Source organism: Centruroides vittatus, unplaced genomic scaffold (assembly GCF_030686945.1).
Source record: "Centruroides vittatus isolate TY-2023 unplaced genomic scaffold, ASM3068694v2 contig_453, whole genome shotgun sequence".
NCBI classification, from domain to species: Eukaryota; Metazoa; Arthropoda; class Arachnida; order Scorpiones; family Buthidae; genus Centruroides; species Centruroides vittatus.
This window is the reverse complement of record NW_027122249.1, coordinates 1707442-1730922: the sequence shown is the minus strand read 5'-3', so window position 1 is coordinate 1730922 and position 23481 is coordinate 1707442. Positions and strand designations below refer to the sequence as shown.

Sequence of the window (23481 nt, the reverse complement as noted above, 5' to 3'; positions counted from 1 at the left end):
TAAATATAGAAAACTTACGTCACACTCTGTTTGCTATCGATTTAGCTCGATTCAATTCGGGACTGCTCAAATGAAATTATCTCTCTTTTTCCGTAAATCAGTAAAAATTGAAAAGGATGTTTTCAATTCGTATCCCTTTAGTAAACTCCCAAATTTAATATAGTATGGAACAGGTTTTCAATCATGTTCTATTAGCTGATGAGATTTTATCTAATCAATAATTTAAGACGTTAGTTTACTCGATAGTTGCAAGTCCCAGAGTAAAAATAAAACTATAATTTTAGTTATTTAAAGTTTGATTACATAGAAATAAAAAATACATTTTTTTTTTCTTTTCAGATCCGTACACTCAGTATAAAATTTGGATAAAAGCTTACACTTGGAAGACCGAAGGAGATTCTAGCAGAATAATAGACGTACGAACCGATGTGCAAGGTAAATTTGTAAATTATTTTTTGATTTAAAAGAATAAAACTTAATAGAAAATACATTAATTATTTTTTGAATTTGCTTATTTATTTAATAAAAATTAAATTTTAAATATTGAAAATTAACATTCATTATTTAGAAGTAAAAATTATTGATTAAAACACTATTTTGTAAATTAAAATTGTAAGATTTTATTTTATTTTTCTTAAATTACAATAGTTTAGAATAACTTTGCATACATTTTAATATAAATAATGCAAAATTTTTAAAGTTTCCTCTATATTTTTAATTTAAAGTGTAACTTGATATAACTTTAAAATATTTATGAAATTTGAAATTCAACCAGATAAATTGTACAGAGAAACTACAGAAGATTTTTAGTAGATTAATACAATTTTTATTAATATATACAAAAAAATTAAAGCGTAATGAATTATTTTAATCATATTCTGTCTAACATACATATCATCAGATTATTGACTTGTTAGAACTTAAATGAAATTTGATCCAATGAAAACCCTCTTAAGATATCAATGCATTTGCTGTCTTTTTTTTTTTTTAATTGTATTTAATATTGCATGCAAAATTTATTACTTTGGATGATAGTTGTATTAACATATTATATTTCTCTTAATTAATATTTATATTTATTAATTATTAACTAAATAGTTGGGACTTTTAAACTGAATATTTTAATTAGTTTATGTAATGCAGCTAGTCTTCAATTAACACAGAAGATGTATTTTAAAAATTAATGTGTTAATTGAACACTCTACATAGCCCCTATTAATGACCTTATCTGGAACCAGGGTCACATCTAGCCTCTGTCACCCATACAAACTAAGTTCCCATTGTTCTGGAGGTTTGGGATGTGATCAGTCAATCTGTGCACCTCTGGCCTATCCCTTTGCATGCCCTTTCTACTCATCACCCCATTATGTCATTGATAAATTATCCCTTACAATTTATTTTTAAAATAATTTCCTTAATAATTCAAATAATTGCACCCTCTCCTCTTAGTGCCCCTTACAAAGCATCAAGAGGAGAGGGTGTGTAATTATATGAATTATTTAGGAAATTATTCATGGGCACACATGGCACATAGTACAGAAACTGTTCATAATCAATAAACCATGTTAAAACAAAAATATATTAACAAAGTGCATTAATCAAGAGCTACCTATATATTATTTATTGATTTCAAAATCAATATAATTACTGTTAAAACCTTACAAAACTTCTATACTGTTGTTTTCATAATGTATATTAATAATTCTTTTATATAGTTGTTTCCTAAGAGTATCGTTTCTGAAATGAATAGAAAGGTTAATTTATATTAAATTATTTTGACGGGTGACAATGTTAAATTACAAACCAATTCTTAGTCAAAATATTCAGAATAACATGAAAACACTTTAGAAAATTAAGCTTTTTAATTTATCTTAGTTTTAACAAATTTATAAAAGCTTTAATTTAATTAAATTACAATTAAAATTAAATTGAAAATCACACAATTTAAAGTTTAAAAAAACATCGTATAACATAACAAACTTTATGACAAAACAGAATTATTTACACAATGATCACTTCCATGAAAACAAAGCAAAATTTCTCCTGACCTTTATTTTAGAGGAGTGACATAGCCGCTTTGCTGGATACACACACGTTTACATTTCATAAAAAATTGCCAGTCATGCAATGTAACTGTATAACTGTATGAAGTATTTTAATTGTAACAGATTATATTATTATTATTATTGTCATTTGCAATATTTATGGCATGAATGGAATGAAATTTCTTAAAAAATATAAACTAAATGGCTGTTTATACTCATACACCCATTTGCTTTGGATTTAAAACATGCCACACTTTATAGATAGAGAAAAATTGGATAATAATTAGAGTAAATACAGTTTAAAAGACTTTTTAATTAAAGAGTAAAGACAACAACAATGTATTTAAAATTAAGTATAATTACAGAACATATAAAATCATTTGAACAGTAACTTGAATTTAAAGCACAATTTAATTTTAACTTTGAATATACAAGAGAACCATATGTTAAATTCAAAGCAATATAGAATGATAGATTGCATTTCATATAAGAATTTTCTGTTGTTTTAATCAGTGAGATTGGGGATAAGGTCGTTGCAGAAGAATAAGTTCCATATATTTCCAGTTAATCTTGATACACAGTCTGATGATGTCATGATGGAGAATCCAGTTTTTCTGTTGCTATTTTACACATTTCTTTGGCAAATTGCTTTGTGTAATTGTCATAAAATGTTAAGATAATCATTTTTGATTACTTTACCTGTCCAATAATATATGTCTTTTGTCAACTTTAAAAGGTAAGCATTTAGATTTGATAGAATTTGCATGAGACAAATCAAAGATTTTGCCATCCCTGAGAGAAGCTGATTTCTCTAAATTTTTCAGATTGGCTGAAGAAAGGAGCAACTGTTTTGAGAAATATTAAATAAATTTGTTTTATATTCCATATTTTAATTTCTTGACCTGTCCCCAAAACTTTTTGAGCGTACCATGTATATACGTAACAGCATTCACTAACAACGAATAAAGCAGAAGTTTTGTTTTAACGTTTTGAACATTAACATTAATATAGCATTTAAGGGACCTTCTATCAATTATCCCTACAGTCCCGGGGAGAGAGGCATCTATGCGGGCTTTTTTTGTGGCAGGCAAATTTGTTCTTATAAGCCCACTTAAGAGTTGTGCAAATAAATTTTAGGTTAGAAAACATATGCAGAACATTTTTAAGCCATTTCTCCAATGTCGGGGCATTTACTAACTATCATATGTGTAATTAAAGGTAGGGGGATTTTCCAAAAATACCTCACTATACACAGTGGAGAGGGAGAGGGTCAAAAGTGGCTCAAAAAATGTACATGTAATTAACAGACCAGCTTTTGTGTTTTTTCAATTATTTACCATTCAGTGAGAGAGTTCTTATTTAAACAGATTTAAAAGCAGATAAGAAATTTAATTGAAAAATACTTACATCATTACCGTATTTTACGGACTATAAGACGCACCTTAATTTTTAAACAATTTTTAAAAAAAATACCTATAAGACACTACGGACTATAAGATGCACCTGAATTTTGGAGGCAATTTTTCGAAGAAAAAAGTGCGTCTTATAGTCCGTAAAATATGGTATATGCTTTTACTGTATAATATTATGACTCATGTGATTTAGTGTGTAAATGTGTTAATCAGTCTCCATATAATTCAAGAAGTCCATTCTTGAAGAATGCAGAGTGTACTTGACTCGATCCTTCACAAACTAGTCAAGTCTGCTCTCACTTAGAGAACACGGATAAAAAGAATTAATCATACTTGTTTGAATTTATTCATTGGTGTATTCTTCTCTTGCTGCTCTTTTGTGTCCAAAGGTTTTTCTGTAAGCCACGATATGACTTCCTCTTCTAAAGTCTGTCATTTTAAAACATTATTTTGTTCTTTAAATTATAAAGACTTGAAAAATATATTTAAAATTTTTGTTATTTAAAAAACAAAATAAGAAATAAGAAACTCAAATTATTTTCCATCAGCTTGTTTATTAACTGCTTAATCTCTTAGAGTTGTTTTATCCATAATAATAGTATTAGAAAAAAGGGTCTACACATTATATGTTACATTAAATACACGTTAAACATTGTCTTCACATTAAATGTTGAATTGATACACATTTTAAAAACAAAAATACCATTTATCGGCATTAATGTGGAAAAAAAAATGCACAAATTTTTTACTTTTGGATCTCAAGAATTATGAAACTTGTTTTAGTTTTACCATTTTGACTCCCATAAGGTGATATTTTTGTGTTGTTTGAACTTGTATAATGTCAATGAGTTTTCTTAAACAAATGAAGATAAACGAAACCATTATCTTCATTTGTTTAAGAACTAAATTTGTAGCATTGTTTTATAACAGAGTTGGTTCTGCACTACTACCCAGATACAAAGAAATGAAAATGAATGAGTGATACATTCAAAATGAGTGAAAAAAGTTAACTCAGTTAAATCTAAGGTACAAAGTTTAAACAAAAGATGGCAAGGTACTTTTCCATTTTGTTGAGCCATCATGGCACTACTTTGTTACAGACACACTGTACATCACGTATCTGCAACATCATTGTGAACACATTTAGATTATCATATCTTGGGTTCTGTCACATCAGTTTATTGAAGTAACTAAAATAACCTAATCTAACCTATAATACCTTGGGAACTGTTGAAATCATGCACCACATCCATACTTCATCGTCTTGTGCCATTTCTGTCTATCCATACATATCTTTTTTGCTTTTTCCACATTCTCAATTCTCACACACTCAACCTAGTTGAAATCTCTTTCAGCACTCTTCCACTTGCTTAGTCCAACTTTTCATCTGTCTTCTACATACTCTTCTTCCCTCCACACTCCCCACACAGTGACCAAACTGCAGCTATTCTAGATCCTTATTGTGGCTCTCCTATCCTTATACAATTTATTATAAACTCGAGATGTGCCAACTACACTTACGTAATATTGTATAACTGTATGGGAGCCACAATAAGGGTGTAGAAGAGCTGCAGTTTGTCCACTGTGGATATATGCTCTGTATTGAGCATGGTCAAAGCATTCTCTGTCCTCGACAAAGTAAGACAGTAATTAGAAAAGATCTGTTCATTCTTTAGAGTTTAGTTGATTAATATACATAATTAAATGTTAACTTAAAGGAGAGTACTATTAAACAGCCACAAAACAAAGACTAAATGCATACGATTGTCTGGTAATTTAACGGAATACTTAACACATCTGGATTATAGCTGAAGCCATAGCTTGAGCTGTGGATCAGACATTTTTACGTACATTTTGTAACAATATTAACTGTAATAATACATCAAACAATAAATTATCAATTAATGTCTGCATAGATCAATAAATAATACTTAATTTACAGAATTTTAATATGTAATTTAATGTTTAAATATGAAAGTGTGTGTGTAATAATTAATCTTAAAGGGTTGCATGTTTCCTTGGTGTAAATAAGCCATTGAATTGCAAACCAGTAAACATGAAAATAACTGCATTTTAAAAGAAATTTATTAATATTTTGTAAAATTAATTTTAAAAATTCTATAAGTAATCTGTAGAATAAAAAAGAGCATTTTTAATTTAACGGTTCTATAAAATTCTCCAAATTATTTAATTAATTCAATAGTATAATTTTAATAGAAATTTAATAAAAATTACTCCAAACAGAAGAAAAAAAATCAAATTATCAATTTTCTTTTTTTATTGCATTAAAAGAATTAATAGAAGCTTAACAGTATTTTTTTAATATGAAATTTAATAATAAATTGATTATCGAGACAGGATTAAGGTTGCTTTTTTTGCTTTTTGCTTTTTTAATCCATCGTGTTTTTCTGTAAATGCAGAAAAATGAGAGAAATAAGAAAAATGTTAATTTAAAAATTGCTAATGCTTCTTACTTTTTGTTCTACTTTTAAAGTAAATAGAATTGCCATATTTTATTTTTGTTAGAAGAATAAAAGGAAACAAACAGTTAAAAGACTTATCATATCAATTTTCACAAACTGAGATAAAAATAATTCCACTCTCTGTTTAAATTGTGATGATAAGGTCAAAAATTCAATAGCTACAATAAGAATTTAAAATTTTTCATTTAATTTGTGTTGTTTTTAGTAAATTCAGTTTTTTGTTTTAGATATTTGAGCATTTCTTTCCACAAAACAGGATGATATGACCAAATTTTTTGCTGCTGTTTTTAAAAAATGTGTAAATTCTCCCCTTTACCACTAGTTTCTTATGACGTTTTCACTCGACGATCCCCGAGAAATGCAAATGATCTAAGACCAGTTTGTTCTCGGTCTCTGACACTGAAACTCTGCTAATCAGATCTTTACCTATCCAGTAAATGGTGTATTATAATATCCTGTAGGAAACATTGTAAAATATGAAATGCACTAACTTCTTCCTTGAAATTTTTTACTTTTTGTTTAACTTTTTGGCTTACTCGCCAAATAGCCTTGGGATAGAACTGGCATTTTATGGGGTTGATCAAGGATGGATAGATGTGTGCTTGGGAACCCCTTATATTTTCATTGTTGCATGCCTTCATTTTTTTTCTCACTTTGTCCTTTACCTCTTTTTATTCTTTTGCCAATATTAGTGGCTGACATTTTTGATAGTTTGTCTTTCCTGATGATTCTCAGATCAGAAACTGCATACTATTACCATTCTTCTCCCTTATTCCCTTTCTCTGTTTTCTCTTTCAAATAATTAAATAAAACCTGTTTCTTGTAGCTTAAGATGCAATACAGTATTAATAATTAAACATTTCTTAAACAATAGAATTTCTCATTAAAAATATAAATTCAGCAATCCTCCTAAGAAAGGTTAATCTTCCGACCAAATCATTAAGCAAGTGGGTCAAATTTTGACAGAAAAGTATCTTTCCCTACCAAACGATGTTAATTTTAACTAATTGTATTAATGTGCTTAAGAGATTAAATACCGAGACAAAAATTTAATCTCTAATTTGCCATTTAGTTGAGTTGACAGTGTTTTTCTTCTCCATTGAATTTATTAAATATTGCATCACATTAGTACTCTTAAATTTTAAGCGATATATAATATAATATATGAGTATTGAATGAGGAAGATGAAATTAACTCATTTGACGATGTGCCTAAATAATAATTAATGACATGGCAAAGCTATCATATTTTAACTCAATGAGTTGGTTTGTTTAAGAACAAGACAAAACTCAATTTAGATTTTTTTTAATACCCATTTATCTTTGAAACGATATTTTAACATATTATTTGATGTTCTTGATACAGGGTGAACCGAAACTCAGTTAACCATTTAAATGACCTAATTACTATCCAATTCAAGTATTTCATTGCTATTCTTCAAAATAAGATCTTTCTCATTTGATATGCAAATTACAATGCTTTGAGCACACTCGACAGATTCTCCCCCCGAGAGACTCGGTTACCAAAATTTTGGACTACTCCTTTGTACAAAACTTACCATAAATACAATCAAATATGCCAAATCTTTTGAGTAAACAAACATTTTTAAGCTATCCTTTGGTTCCGTCAGTCTCGACATTTGGAAGATAATGTGCAATTGTTATACAATATACACATTATTAATTAACAAGCAACATGCAATCTTAACTGTATTTTAAATGTTAAGCATTAATTGTTTAACGCGCTTAACGTCGTTGGACTTAAAACAATTACAATAAGCAGATTAGTAATAAGCCAAACAACTGACAGATTAAATTGGGCTACTTCTCTACTATTATTTTAAATTAATGTCTAAATAATTTTCACTAGAGGCAGGTGTTAAGCTCTACCACTTATTGCCACTCACAGACACTTACATTGTCAAAATAACTTTGGGTTAATACCAGTGGAGGTGTCCATATCGCTTTGTCACCTCACAACATCCACAGCCTGACAAATGTCACATGCATTAGTCTCTGCACTGACAAACTCTTAGATGAATATTGGAGTGCATTTTAGTACATTGTGGTTCATCAATGCACTATTCGATGCATACCAAAGTATATATATATATATATTTATTAATTAAAACATTTTAAATACTTTGTTTATGTCTAAGACTTATATAATTGCATTTTCTGGTTAATGGTCATAGTTCTGTAGCTAGCTCCTACAGGAGTTAGCTTGATTTTCTCTAAACGATTAAGGAAATATTCTATTAAATCAGATAAAAACTATTTCCATAGCTTCTATAATAACGTTAGGACAAAACAGAATTTTCTCAGTTAGGATCCCAACAAATTAATGGGCAAAACCGGCTATAAAAAGATGGACATTAAATAGTTAAGTGCCTTTTATTAATGTAAAATCAAACTAAAACCCATCTAAAATAATAGAGTTTGTCATGCTTAATGTCTTTTAATATTAGAAAATTGGTATTAAAAAAAACTTATTTTCTGACGTTTAATTTAGATTTTGCTAAAGTATTTTATTTAATTATTAAAGTCCTTATTGAGTAGGTCATCATCCTCTTAAATGCTTTTCTTTAACAGGAAACTTGCAGATGCTAGTTTATTGACATTAGGGAGTATTATATTTACTGAAATGTTTACATGCAATTGTGATAATACTTTTACCCAGATGGTAAAAATTCTACTAGGTGTCGAGATGTGGTTGACTTAACCTGGGTCTACAGTATTTTTGAGCACATAACCCACAGCAGCATATAACTTACAGGTTTAAAAAGTTGTTAAAATGGAAGCAAGATCTCTGCATAGCATGTACACCATGCCTTTGGAGATGTGCTCAATAACCTTGGACCATAAACATAACATCTTATAATATACAGAAAACTCTTCATTATGTAATCCACATTTGAATTAATTAATACATTTTTAACAGTGGGTTAAGTTTAGAAAATGCTAATGTTTTTGATCTGGTTAATAGGTCATCATCTTGCACAGTTGGTCTAAAATGGAATGCAAGTGTTGGAAGGAAGATCAAAGAGATTGAGTAAATGAGGGGAGAAGTGGTGATGCCAGGCAGGGGAAGGAAGATCCATTACATTTTTATGAATAATTAACAGATTATAAAATACAGTAGCCTCTGATTGCCAAGTGACATACTATCAGAACTCCTCCTTGTATAACACAGGAATAATTCTTATCTTGGGTAGAAAAATATAATTCTGGAGGCATTTTAGATTTAAAGAAAAACCTGTATTATTAACTATCATCATCATTTATTTTGAAGTAGCACAAATTATTGATACCTATTCCCTGTACAAGGACAGCATATTTAGCAAATTTTCATTAAAGTACATAAATTGGCAATCCTATATTAAAATAAATTTATTAAAAAGTAATTTTAAATCTTGTTATATTCAACCAAATAATCCTTTAATGTGTATAATGGCAAAAAGCATTCTAGATAAATTCCATTTACTGCTCTGTGCATTTCAAATCAAATTCGTATAAAATATTCTGTAATTATAAACCTCATCTTTCATAATGCTCCACGGGATTAAATCTAGAGATTCCAGTGCTCAGGAAATGAACACTCTTTATCTGAGGAATTAGGAAATCCTCATTTCCTGGCTACAGAGACTCAGATTACCGACAGTTTGGAAACATTATCGTCTCATTTTGAGTGGCAAGATGTTCATGCAAAACTTTCTAAGCAGCTTAACAACAAATTTCTAACTAACTGTTGCAAAATAAAATCCTGTTTCTTTAAATTGCTCTTTAAATCAACTTAAATTTGATGGTTATATGCTTCATACTTTTTAAAATAATGTAGAAGTCATATATTCTTGCAGCTTTTTCATTATATGGGATGTCTAGGTCAAGACATAGATTTTAAATCACTGTCAAAATGCATTTAACACATTGCATGGGGAAGAGTAACTATTTAAGTTTTCCCTAGAATTAGTTTGGCGCATCATGGTTTCCATAATACTCTGACATTATGCCTCTAAATTTCTTCCACTGGGGATGTTTGAAGAATGGGGTTATGCTGGCACCAAAATTGATGACCTCGATGTAGTTCACATGTGCATATACGATTCTGTTACTTCTATTATGCTGCAGAATGCATGAAAGGAACATGTTTAATGTTAACTGCTTTTTTTTAAACTGCATTTTCAGATACATACAAATTTTTCTGTGTTTAATAGGTCCAAGTGCTCCCAACATTGTAAATCTTACTTGTCAGTCTCTGGATAGTTTATTTCTACAGTGGGAAAGACCTCAAACGTTCTACAGGAATATCGATTACTATCTCGTGTACTATCGTTCTGAAGATTCCTGGGAATTTCAGGAACTAATAATGACTGCTCCTGAAGATCGCATCGACCACGCTGTACGTTACTTTTAAATTTACACTTGTGTCCAAAATTAAAGCAACATGTGCAAATGTAGATAGAAAAAAATGGCCCTCCATCAAAAAGGATTGGCAATGAAAGTTTCAACTATTCACATTTCGTGGTGTTGAATTTACTTGGGTTTTGTGTTTGTTGCTTTAATTTTGTACATCAGCTTACATCACTTATCATTATCACCTGAATAAATGCTTAAAATATGCTTATAATTATATTTTTAAGATGTTTATTCCCAACTTAACTGCAAATACTTTGTATGAAGTCAAAGTGAGAGGAGTCACTCATAGCATCATAGAGAATTCCAAGGCGTATAAAGGACAGTTTTCGACATCGAGAAAAGTAGTTCTTCAAAACAAATGTCCGAGTATGTTAATGAAATATTCTGTTATATATGAAAATAAATCATATTTTTTCTTTAAAATTGCAATTAAAATAATCTTAAAGGTTTTACTGGATCTCCATATACTGATACAACAGTAAGTGCCGGAATGGTTGCAGGAGTCATGTGTGCATCATTTGCATTATTATTAGCTATCATCTCGTTCATTCTGTGGAGGTAGGTGATAAATTTTAATTGTCTAGAAATACTTTATACCAGATGGGGTATATGTACATTCTGAGGAAGAAATTAAATTATTCAAAAAATACAAATGCAATTAATTAAGTAGTAAATGGAGTACAAAATACTTGTCTTCAGACACAATCAAATTCTGTAGGCATTTATAAAATTGGTCGATAATAGTGTCCAACCACTGCCAAAATTCATTTCATTGTGTTTCTGATGTACTCCCAAAGGATCCTGAGGTTCTTCAATGCAGACATATCCTTTATCTCTATTTGTCTCCATTCTGTAAAGATTAGGGGATTTAAATTGGTTCTATATCATTGCCACCTTTTTCTGGTCATCCAGAGCTGTCAGTGTAACTCTAAATACCATGTTTATTGTTTTGCTGATGTGCAAAATTAACTTCTTGTTAACTGGGTTGATAACTATAACTAAGTACACCAATCGAAACCTTAATAATCTCAGTAAATGTTGACCTGAAGCAGATCTTGTGTAAGATTGAAAGTGCTTGTTAAATATACATTAAATTATTTACTGGGATGATCAAAGTTTTGATTGGTGTAGTTGTTGCAGATGTGTATAGTTTGTACCAATGATCCCTCTATCAAACTTCAAACATGAGCAGTTTGTTAGAAATGTGACTTTGTTTCTAACAAACTGCTCAAAAATTACAGTATTTTCTCATCAAGATGTACATCATCCCCACTCTGTACAAATTAGAAACTAAAAACAAAAAGATAAGTATGAATAAACAGCTTATATCAATCAACAAGACATTTAATATATAGATTAACATCACTGACCACTTTAAATGACCATCTTCAGGTTACAAACTCTCACGTTCAAATGATTCAAATAAGAAATACTTGATATAGTATAGTTGTTGTTGCCTTGTTGTCGTTATTTCAATTAATATTATATTTGTCAATGTGGACTTAAATTATTAGTAGGACAGTTAAACTGATGTAAGCAAAATGCAGGAAGTTGGGTGCTAGTTCACACGGAAAACAGTCTAAATAAAGAAAGACTGTTTTTCCGTGTGAACTAGCACTCAACTTCCTGCGTTTTGCTTACATCAGTTTAACTGTCCTACTAATAATTTGAGTCCACGTTGACAAATATAATATTAATATTACTTGATATAGTATGCTTGTTTGTACATTCATGACATATGCATTCTTAAACAGTTCTTATTTAAGTTACTTAAGAACATATATGTTCTGAATGTAAGAGAGCACGTACCAAGTCTTTCTTGTATAAATTTGAATTAGATTAAATTTAAGAGTGTGTAGCATGATGATAGTAACCGAAGTTGATTGAAAACATTAGTTCATACATTAAACAGATTGCTATTTGTTTATTGACACAGAGTGTTAGTGAAGCCTCTTTTATGTGGCTTACAGAATTGTGTTCGAAATCTGTTTGATTAGTTTCGATTAAACTTTGCCATTTTCCATTAATTAAAATGAGGTATCCAAAAATGTATTGAAGGTGTAATGGAATATTTATGCTCTTTAAGCCTCTGTTTTAAAAGTCTCATAGTGATGAGGCTTAAAGAGCATAAATATTCCATCACTAAAAACTTGGACATTACCGTCCTTGCAGCCTTCGCTAAACATCAAGACATTAATGTTCATTGGGACAAAGCATCCATAATTAGGACCACTGCCAACAAACAAGCACTTAAACATATTGAAAAACTTGAAATTTACAAGGCCCATATTGACAAGGGATGCATCAACCATAGAGATGCGGAAAGTTTATCTTTCGCATGAAAATCTTTTTACCACAGCGATTAATTTTCTTAATACTTTATTTTAGTTTATTTTGTTTTTACTTTCATTTTTCATTCCTTTTTTCCTATGTAAACCACATGCACTATACGTTGGAATTATTTTTCAAATTTTTAAACCGTTTTATTGCTTGTGTTCTATTTTACATTCTTTTCGTTTTAAAGTTGTTTAACTGAAGAAGACTATTAAAAATAGTCAAAAAAACGTTTTTATTAAATACATCGTTGCTGGAAATACTTAGGTGTTGGTTATTTTAAGGAAATAAGTCTATGACCTGATAAAAACAATAAAACTTATTATGGCAGACACACGGACAAGGCGCAATGACAACATACGTAATGCCTCATTTTGCCCGGGGCTGCAGACCAAAGGCTCCATTTATACACAAGAGAAATCGACCTTTGAACTTCTGCTAAAATGTGACTGCACCGAGCACAAATTCTCTTCAACAGCCTAACGATGCTTGACTTGTCCAGGGCAATCCGTTGTACAGCAAATGATGCAAGGCAGATTCAGATTACCTCAGACTGGCATCCACGCTAATGTGTTCTCGCAGCTTTACCACACCTCATTTGTGGGCACGTTTAAATGCGTACTCAGCAATACTCCTCGCAATCGTTATAATCCATTAGAAACTTAGCAAATATTGATTCTTCAGAAAAATTATTCCCAAGAAAATTTATATTTTCTTTTCTACCTACAACACTTCAATTTCTACGATAAGATTTGTTGAAAGGAGAAACATTACACAGAATAAGAATACAGCAAACTTATTTATTTGGAACAAGGAAGCTGTTCGTGTGCTGTCAAGACTTTAAAGAGTCATCCATGCAAGCTCTTCAAACTAACATTTTAATTAAAACTAAACTGAAAAAAACAGAGACTATCTGGCATAGATATAAAATAATTAACTTACGTAATTTGGTCACATCGATAAGCCGAACACGTGCCAAAAATCTGTCCATTTAACAAACGATCGGACAAAAATTACGTGTGTATTTGATTAATCCACTTCCTTACACACGAAATTTAAAAAAAATTCGATTCCTTCGGGTCCACCGACGTCGATTAAAACAACCAAAACACTTAAATACTCATACGTCACACGTAAAAACCGGTTGATTAATGAGTCATCCAGTGGGGGAACTGCAACCCACGTGTTGGCAGTGAGCAACAGTGACAGTAACGATTGCTATCGCGCGTGCCATTCAGAACGACTTGTGTGTTTAACAATTTGCATACAATGGTACCCGTCTCAAAGGTTAGACACGGCGAATTCGTAGTGTGACGTAGGACGTAATAAATACAAAGAACCGAACAGTCTTGAAAGCTTAGAAAAAGTACATAAATCAGTATGACAGACATATAGGAAGTACAGTACCTCTAAACATCGTGTATATTATTATAAATACGGGAGCATATTCCTATAGTTTTAACTATAGAGTAAGTATATCAAGAGCGTTCACTCGGGAAACACAAGTAAATCTGTACACATTAACGACCCTATTGGCGGCTAATGGAATTTATCGGGACTGCCGGATATTACGTCAAAATCACGTGCAAGTCCCGAGTCACGTGATTGAACACGTTGTTTTTGTTTAGACCCGAAAATTCCTTCTTGTTTCGTCTTTCGAGGTAGAAGACAATGAATCGCAAGCGACGAAGGACAAAATATAACTGCAAGCGTCAAGTGTAAGAGCAATATTACCTGAATTATACTTAGTTTGGTATAGAAGTAATGGTAATTAAATCACATTGTTAAGAATTAATAATAATTGTACAGTCACGTGTAAATACGTCAAATGTTATGGCGACAATGCACAGTAAGCGGAAAGATGCCGATTGGCCGGGTTAGGGTTTAAAACCACTTCGTGGTTTTAACTACGCTCACCGTCATTTGGCCGCCATATTGTTTCGTAATAAAACCGGAAATACACTAGTTGTAGTCGTGTAAATAAGAAAACACGTTTAAATTTAAATAATTGTGGATCTGCAAATCGAAAGGAAGTTATAATCTCTATTCTATATACAGTCGGACTGGTTTACTTCCGTTTTGATACAAAACAATATGGCGGACAAATGACGATAGAAATGCAACTATTTGCACCCTATTTTTCGAAAAGTGTTTGATCTTTAGAAAACGAAAACCATGGCTCTATATAGATCCAATGGAGTCTGGAGACTCCTCTCCAGTGTTCTTTAATCGATTAGTATATTTAAAATGTAAATTTTGAAGTGTGCAGATTGTATTAAACAGTGAAAACACAAGCTACTGACAACAATTTATGTTTTGTAATATCCTCGTGCAGATTTCATCTGTATCTATACAGGGTGTTAAGAAATTAGTGTGTGGTAGAGGAAGGCGACATGAGTGGTTTTGGTCCTATGAACTAGGGTTTGCTGCAGCCCCCCTTAAAGATACATGCTCCTACATGCATTCGCACTTTGCCAGGCAGCAAAAGGAAGCCCATTGTCGTCGTCATGTGCCTTGTTTTGTGGTGTACCAAATGAAATGTAATAATTAGAATTGCAATGGAGAATGTTTGTTAGTTGTTATCACTTTATTGATGACTTAGTTTTAGTTGAGTATCAAATTTTGAGTACAATTAACAATGAAAAGGTGGTAGTTAGACAAAATACTTTAATAAATAAAGAATAAAAATCCAAAATTCAAAAGGAAAACAGCTTTATTTAAGTTCAATGTTTTTTAAAAGATCAATTAAGATGGAAGAAAATGTACACTTCATAATAAAAATTATATTTTTATGCTAAACCTACCTCTCTTAAAATTTTGGGGTTCAAATTTTGCATTTCCTGAATGCATTACTGTCCACTTGTAAAAAAGGTGTGAAACCTGTATCACATTTAATTATGCCAACTAAGAAAATGTTTATTGGATGCAGTAGAGAAATTTGCATCTTGGAAACTAGTTGATATGCATTGTATTTACGTAGAAGCTAAATGCAGAGGATGATTAGTGCAAGGACTGTACTATGAATGGTATCCCCAGTGACAAATACCTTACTATTCAATGTTTATCCCAATTCACAATCAATTACAAGGAAAGGACTTTTTTGAAACATCAGATGGACGGGGTGGACCGTGTTAGGTAAGAACTGATGACTTTGAAGAACTAGTGAATTGAGATGTGGTTGACAACCTTGAATAGGCATGAGCTATTGCATCGGAATGAATCTTTTTAACATCTAGTCTGTCTTATATGAACAGTCTCTACACTCTCACTATCAAACTGTACAAGTACTTACAGAATATCAAGCATATAAAAAGGTTTTATGGTGGTATTTAGAACAGTATGAGATAGTAGTAATGTCAGGCTTCTCAGTATGATATTTGTGCATCACAGGACAGTAACCACTACCAAAAGTTTAGGACCATATATCATGTAAGGGATCTACAGCAAGTCTCTGTATCATTGGCCCAAATTGTTTGTATTAACCCTCTATCACACATTTCATGTTGTTGGGCTAATTTCTTAACACTTTATAGTTACCATAATATTGACTACCTTCTTTAAACTATACATTGATAGACAGTGTTAATGCCAAGTAATGGCATTTTCACATATGCCTCTTACATGCCCTATTGGTACTTTTACCCTTTGCAGATAAAAGTATTCCTTTTTGGTCCTGTTATTTCACTCTTGTGTGTAACTGAAACATTCTGAATGCCACGAGATGGCTTCTCATCAAATTTCTTGTTCTTGATAGTGTTGATTAAGAAAGTTAAATTTTCCATCTTAGATAAGATTTCTGCTTTGTGAGTATTAAAATGATTATATTTCATGTCATTTGTGAGTAGCATTGTCGCCTTTTGGTTTTCAAAAATACTTTAATAAATCCATTATTAACAATGATAATGGATGTACAGTACAGGAGATTATCTGAAGTGTGGCAGTTAAATGTGCCACAGTAAAAAGTTCATAAGGAATGTCCGTGACACCTTCCAGGAAAGTTCTTTTTGTAAACTTCTCTATGATATAGTCAAGAAACACACTAGTAAAGTATTTACATAACTTAGAGTGGTTTGAAGTAATTGCAGAAAGCTGCAATTGGCTAAAATAGGGTGGAGTTAATCTACCAAAGAACTTTGTAGTTAGACCTCTTTGACTTTAGACCCATTTCTGCCAATTCTGAAGTGTGTCCTGGTTGAATTGTAACTGGTATAATCCAGCTATTATTAAGATAATCATATTTTACTTACTACTATGTCATCCACTTTAATTCACACAACCTTTTCAAATTTTTCCCCTTCATACTTGGTGTCTGCTGTTTGGTTTTCTCCAGCTTTTGCATCCTATTTTGGGGTTTTTCATTATTCCCTACCTTTTATACATTTGTACTTTATGTTGAACAGTATTATTTTCACAGAATTGTATATGCCATATTCATACATTCAATGTAGATGGCATCCACCAGTAAACAGATTTTTTTCAATTTTGGCATTTTGAAAAAATATTGCATGCATTAGATTCAAGTAAATATAAACATTTATTACAATGAAAATCATTATAGTAAGATGAGTAGTTTATTCATTAACTCTATATGAACATTGAATAACCATTTTAAAAAATATTATATGAAACTCTTCGTAATTTCATGCAATATTGATTTTGATAAGTTCTATTTATATCTTTTATAGGAAATATTTTCAAGCAGCATATTATTATTTAGACGATCCTCCCGGAAACAGAGCATCGCCGCAACTGTCGGAAACTTTCGGTTAGTTCTTTGTTTACTTAATATAATTCAATTAAATTTTAATTATAATTTATAAATAATAAATTTTAGAGGACTCAGAATACGCTTCCATTCCTATTTCTCAATGGTCTAAACATGTTGCCGATCTTCACGCCGACGGAGATATTGGGTTTTCGAGGGAATACGAAGTAAGTGAAAAATTATTAATTATATTCAATTTATAAGATGCTACTAAAATCTACAACTTTCTGCTTTATTGGGAATTTTCAGAATATTTAATTTTCTAGTCTTTTGACTCGTCTTCATCATCCAAATTATAGAAGAAAGCATGGGAAATGCAAATTGAACACTGCCAACTATTAAACTTGGTTTCAAGCCAATTTTGTTATGAATAGATGATTTAATCATGCATTGAAACAGTTTGAGTTTGAAAGCTGATAGTGTTCAATTTGTGTTTTACAAAGTTTATTTTTTTATAATTTATACCCCTGATGATGAGCTGGAAGGCTTGAAAGTTAAGGGTATTGAACATCCCTAGTTTAAAACTGTTATGTAAAATCTATTTGTTCAGGTAGATGAATAAAAAGTGTTGGAGAATGTTAGTTAATACATGTATAAGCTTAAAAGAGCTGTGCTGCTGCTGCACAGTGGAAATCTGGACCGCCAATGTTGCATGATATAGCTCACCAGGACCCTATTTCTCAGTTTGCTTAATTGTTTAACATCCTGTCTTTGAAATATTTTCTTTGTGGGCATGTTGAGGATCATGTGTATGCTTCAAAAGGACCAAAGACAATGACCTATATAGAAGAATTGTAAATGCAGTTAACAGCATAACTCCTAGCATGCTGCATGCTGCTTGCCACTTATGTTCAGGGTTCCTACACACCTGGAAAGTCAGGGATTTTCATTAGTTTCGGAAAAAGTCATGGAAAGTCAGGGAATTTGTCGAAAACTGTCAAAAAGTCAGGGAATTTGTCTCCTTAACTGCCTTGTTGATTTCGTTTGCTGAATATGGCTGACTAAGTGTAGCCATCTGCAGGCGGCAAGAAGTAATGCTGCAATCTTTAATAAGAAAATATACCAGAATCCGTTTTTAATCTGAAATGGCTCTTTTCATCGTTCTGAAGCCATATAATTTTACAGTCGTGGATTAATAACAGGATAAACTACTATTATGTAATAGTGTTTAATTTTTAATTTTAATAATTCAGCGATTATAAAAAGATGAATTTGTTAATTAGAATAAAAAATAACTAATTAAAAATTAGTTTACAAACTTTTAAAACTTGAAATAGTAATTTATTAGATTGTTCACTTCAAAATAGCTAAATAGATCAGTAAAAATCCGTGATTTAATTGTTTTTCACGTTTAAAACATTAATATACAACATAAAAAATTATAAATAGCTACCCGACATTTACAGTAAAATGCTGGTGCCGACTAGTAGTTTTTTACATTTGTTGTAACGACTTTCCTTGAAAAGAACTGTACTGCAAGCGTATTTTTCCCCCTCCCATTAATTTCTGCAACTTCGATACATAGTTGAATAATTAGTTTAACAGAAATGATGTTGGGTAACAAATATCCACTGATTTTGGCAAATTTAGGCGTCATACTTGTAATAGATATACTGTAGTTATTGTTTTGAAAATCAACTAGGTAATCCGATAGTTTAACCAATGTTAACTTGCTTATAATTACAGTCAAACCTGTTTTTATGCGCTCTTTTTATGTGCGATTTTTTTTAATGCGAATTTTTAATTTGTGCGGTATAGTTGGTGACTAGTCTCGTGCGATTCGTCATGTCTTACGTTGACTTATTATAGCTAAATAAACTTATTATAGCATAAATGCACTTATTATAGTAATATTATTGCATGAATATGCGAAAAATGAAATAATTTACTTTTTAAGTCAACAAAACACCACCTGGACAAAAATATGTAAAACAGACGATAGACCAGACGATGCAGTCAAGTGCTGACATCTGTTGTCAATAAATTCTATTTCGTACGGTTTTGAGTTATTTTCTATGTGAGACTTTTTTTATGCGGTCCCTGTTGACCGCATAAAAAAAAATATTTTTTAATTGTGTTGCGAAAACTATTATTTACAGCTATTCATGAAGTTTTGTGAGATTTTTTTTATGCGTTTTTTAATGCGGTCCCTATCCCCCGCATAAAAACAGGTTTGACTGTAATTATAAATTTAAAAAGCTGGTAAATTTTAAAAAAATTAATTAAATTACTAAAAAATTAAAATAAATTTGATTATCTTTTGGGCAAAACAACAACAAAACAATTTTTATAGTTATGTTGCAAAAGAAAAAGATTTGTAGTTACGATTTTATGCGCTGAACTTCTATATTTTATTAACATATAATTGTAATTTCGTTTGATGTTTATTTCTGTACAGTATTTATTTTATTTAAATTCTATACATTTTAATAATCCTAATTTTCGTAATACTATGACGTCATAGGAATACAAGTCTCACTAAAATAGAAAAACGTAAAAAAATTAAATTATTAGATGAAAAAAAAGGAATGAGTAAAAATTTTTTTATAGAAACTTGAGAAATAGTCAAGACAGTGCAGCTCTCAAGATCGATCATTTGGATTGGAGTTGAATTTTCCATTGTTTGAAAAGACAACGAATACTTCTGTGAACTCGGATTCTTCGATTGACGTAAGTAAATCGGAGAATCCATTAGATCCCCATCATAAAGTGTGGGTGATGGTCCAAAACCAATCCAGGGAACGATCGAGGGCTACCTTTTCCTTCCACAAATTAACAGTTGCCTTTCAAAAGAAGGACTTTTCTAACTCAGGAAAAACATGAGTGATATATGTTAGTGCTAGACATCAAACAGAAATCAAATGAACTTTCCTTTCCGGATCGTTCACTGAACATTGCTCCGGATTCCACTACCACCACTATGAACTTAAGACGAGAAACGAAGACAACTTTAGCTATATTGTAAGCATATTTTTACAATAAACGGGTTAAATGGTAAAGAGGTGTCTTCGTCTGTCTGTACCATGTTTCCCACAACTTATTAGTCCCTCGACTTTCCTGACGTTGGGAGAATTAACTTTATCCCTTTTATTTTCCCAAAGGGAAAGAGTCATCATATCTCACAAGTGAAACGCGAAGTTTCAAATCTTATGTTCTAATTGACGTTTGAAATTATGTTAAACCTGAGGAAGGCTATTTAAGATTGCTGAAAACATTAGTTCATTTATTAAAATTTGCTATAAAAGTGAGAAAGATGGTTTGTGATATGATTTGCAATAATTATAAGATTTGTAATTAAGGGTTAAAATAGATAAATTTTGTCTGCATTCTTAAGAAAATTTTATGCAAAGACAAAATTTAATGCGAAATTAAATAATAAATAAAAATTATTAAAAATAATTATTAAAACTCTGGCCTTTACACTGAAACCAAAATCAAAATGGCGGCAACGAAACATTTTTTTTTCTTTTAATGAGTTGCCAATTCAGCTAATTTTTTGCTAGATTTAGTGGATTTGTTAGAGAAGCTATAGTAAAAACTTACACCTATCCCTCTTTATATACAATCTATTTTTACGCCATTTTGAAATAATGTGGTTGACAAAAGAAAACTATTTCTTTTTTTACATGATCGATTTTTTTTATGAGGGAACAAATGCTTTATTTGAAAATTTTTAAATTTAACTTTTTGTTAAAATTGTGTTGCTGTTTAAAAAAAGTTACTCTTTTTGTTGAAAGATTTTAAAATTATGTGTTTCTAAGTCAAGAGTTCATTTTAAGTACAGTACAGTACTATTTGTATATCAAAGAATACTGTTTGTTGATTTTATGCTATCTTGTATTTATCAGATTTACATACAAATAATATTGATAAATGATGATAAAATAAAAAGCTCATGTTTCATTTGTAAATTGCTTATTTTTTCATTACATTGAAGTTGTGGATTCTATCATACATTTTTCTACAGGATGTATGCATACTGTATTTTTTTAATGTGGCAGTCTTTGAAACATACAACTAGGCAAAAAGAGGGATAGATATACTCGATGTTCTCGGTAAATAAAATGCTGTTATATTATGTCGATATTCCACACCGTAAGAAATGTGAGGGTCAGGGAATTTGGACAAAGTTGGTCAGGGAAAATCAGGAAAAGTCAGGGAATTCAAAACAAAAATTTGAGTTGGAACCCTGTATGTTTGAACCATATGTGGAAATGTACTGATTTAATGTAGTAACTAACTTTTTTGGATGCATTTTCTTTTATCATTGTCGACAGTACTATATTTATGTTTCTCTTTCCCACTATTAATCCATAAAACTAGGGACATTTGAGGGGTGCATCCTGTATTTAGTAATTAAGGAAAGTATTCTAAAGATCTCCAATAAAGCATGAAATAATAGACATTTACATTTAGAGAAGTAAATTTTCATTACTAAAAATACTTCTCTTTTGTTTTCAGATGATTCAACAATCTGTCGATCTCGATCTCTCTTCTGAATATTCTCAAATGATCGAAAATAAAAATAAAAATCGTTACGTAAACATTGTTGCCTGTGTGTGCCAGTTCAGTTAAATTTTTTATCATAAATTTTGCTCGACGATACCTGTAATTAAAAAAGGATATATTTGTGTCTTTCAGATGATCACAGTAGAGTTATATTAAAGTCGGTACCGGGTCAGAAAAAATCCGCCGATTACATAAATGCGAATTATATCGACGTAAGTAATTTACAGTTAATTTTTAAAGTGTTAAATTGATTTTTCCTAAATACCATTTTTAATTATAGGGCTATAATAAATCTAGAGCATACATAGGTACACAGGGTCCACTGCCATCTACGTTTGACGATTATTGGAGAATGATTTGGGAGCAGAGAGTGTACATAATGATAATGATCACCAACCTTGTAGAACGAGGAAGGGTATGTGATTCAGTAATTAGAACAATGTCAGTACGTATGCATACAAACATTCATTTTAAAAAGCTTTTTATCGAATTTAAAGTTTCTCTTTATCACTTTTTAGGAGGATACATTTTCTCTATGGGTTCGTTAATTCTTTTTATATGATTATGCAGACAAATTTATAAATGTAATAAATATATCTGCATTTGTTTCATTATAAAAATGTACAGTTGGAAATTAATATGTTTCAAAATTTTAAAAATAATTAATTATCATAAAATTAAAAACAATTATCTGTAATGTGATTCGCAATAATTTTGATTGTTTTTTACGCAGACTGCCAGAGATTTAGATGCCTGCGGTACGGCACGGCATCAAATTGCCACGCAATTACCTAAATCCATAAAACGAGCATTTTTCTAATACACTTTTTGATCCCCTAAAGTTTTTATGAATATATCAAGGCAACCCTTTAAGTCCCAAAATATTGTTTAGTCATTAAACGTTACTTTTTGCTTATTATTCTAGCCAAAAAACCTGCAGAAAATAAATAAATAAATCGATTTAGTTGAGTATTGTACTTGCAGTCTCATGTCCCGGAACCCAAGATATTTACTTACTTTGCTTTTCCTTTACTTTCTATGTATATTTTTAGTACCTCCTATTGTTTTCATTATATTTATTTCTTACAATGGGACTTAAAGTGTTTTTAAGAATAAACAGGTTTGCAAAATGATGTATATACTGTACATATAATGAATATAAAATATATACCGTATATACATATTTATTCGAATGCTATGTTGACAAGGCACTCTGTCTTGATCTCTTGCATGACAGCACGAACCTAGCACCTCTGATTTGGATGACAGTGTAAGTACTTCAACAGATTACTGTTTATCTCCATTTTTTGTCTATTCCCTTCCCATTTGTGTTTGTCTTTCTTAACTCTAATTGATGATTTAATATAATTCATATTGGGACTTGAAGGTGTTGTCCTTTGAATATGTATTATATATGTATTATGTATATATGTGAGAAAAGAATTAACCTTAATAAATTTCTACCATCAAATTACATTGCAGTAGACTTGGAAGTTTATTAATTAAATACATAATAAT

General features: G+C 30.7%; 1 protein-coding gene across 5 annotated transcripts in view; it reads left to right on the top strand.

Moving 5' to 3' along the window:
- LOC136977281 (tyrosine-protein phosphatase 99A-like) overlaps positions 1-23481 on the top strand; it is a 59429-nt gene that overhangs the window by 12069 nt on the left and 23879 nt on the right. Inside the window, exons 8-18 of one of the 5 annotated variants that reach the window (XM_067272744.1) lie at positions 340-435; positions 10154-10338; positions 10580-10721; positions 10802-10913; positions 17375-17454; positions 17524-17621; positions 21916-21988; positions 22096-22175; positions 22244-22408; positions 22482-22502; positions 23201-23233. In XM_067272744.1, the coding sequence (XP_067128845.1) occupies positions 340-435; positions 10154-10338; positions 10580-10721; positions 10802-10913; positions 17375-17454; positions 17524-17621; positions 21916-21988; positions 22096-22175; positions 22244-22408; positions 22482-22502; positions 23201-23233 (1085 nt within the window). Of the gene's footprint in view, positions 1-339; positions 436-10153; positions 10339-10579; positions 10722-10801; positions 10914-17374; positions 17455-17523; positions 17622-21915; positions 22010-22095; positions 22176-22243; positions 22409-22481; positions 22503-23200; positions 23234-23481 lie in introns of all 5 variants that reach the window. The other 4 variants (XM_067272745.1, XM_067272743.1, XM_067272746.1 and 1 more) reach the window with 4 other exon arrangements.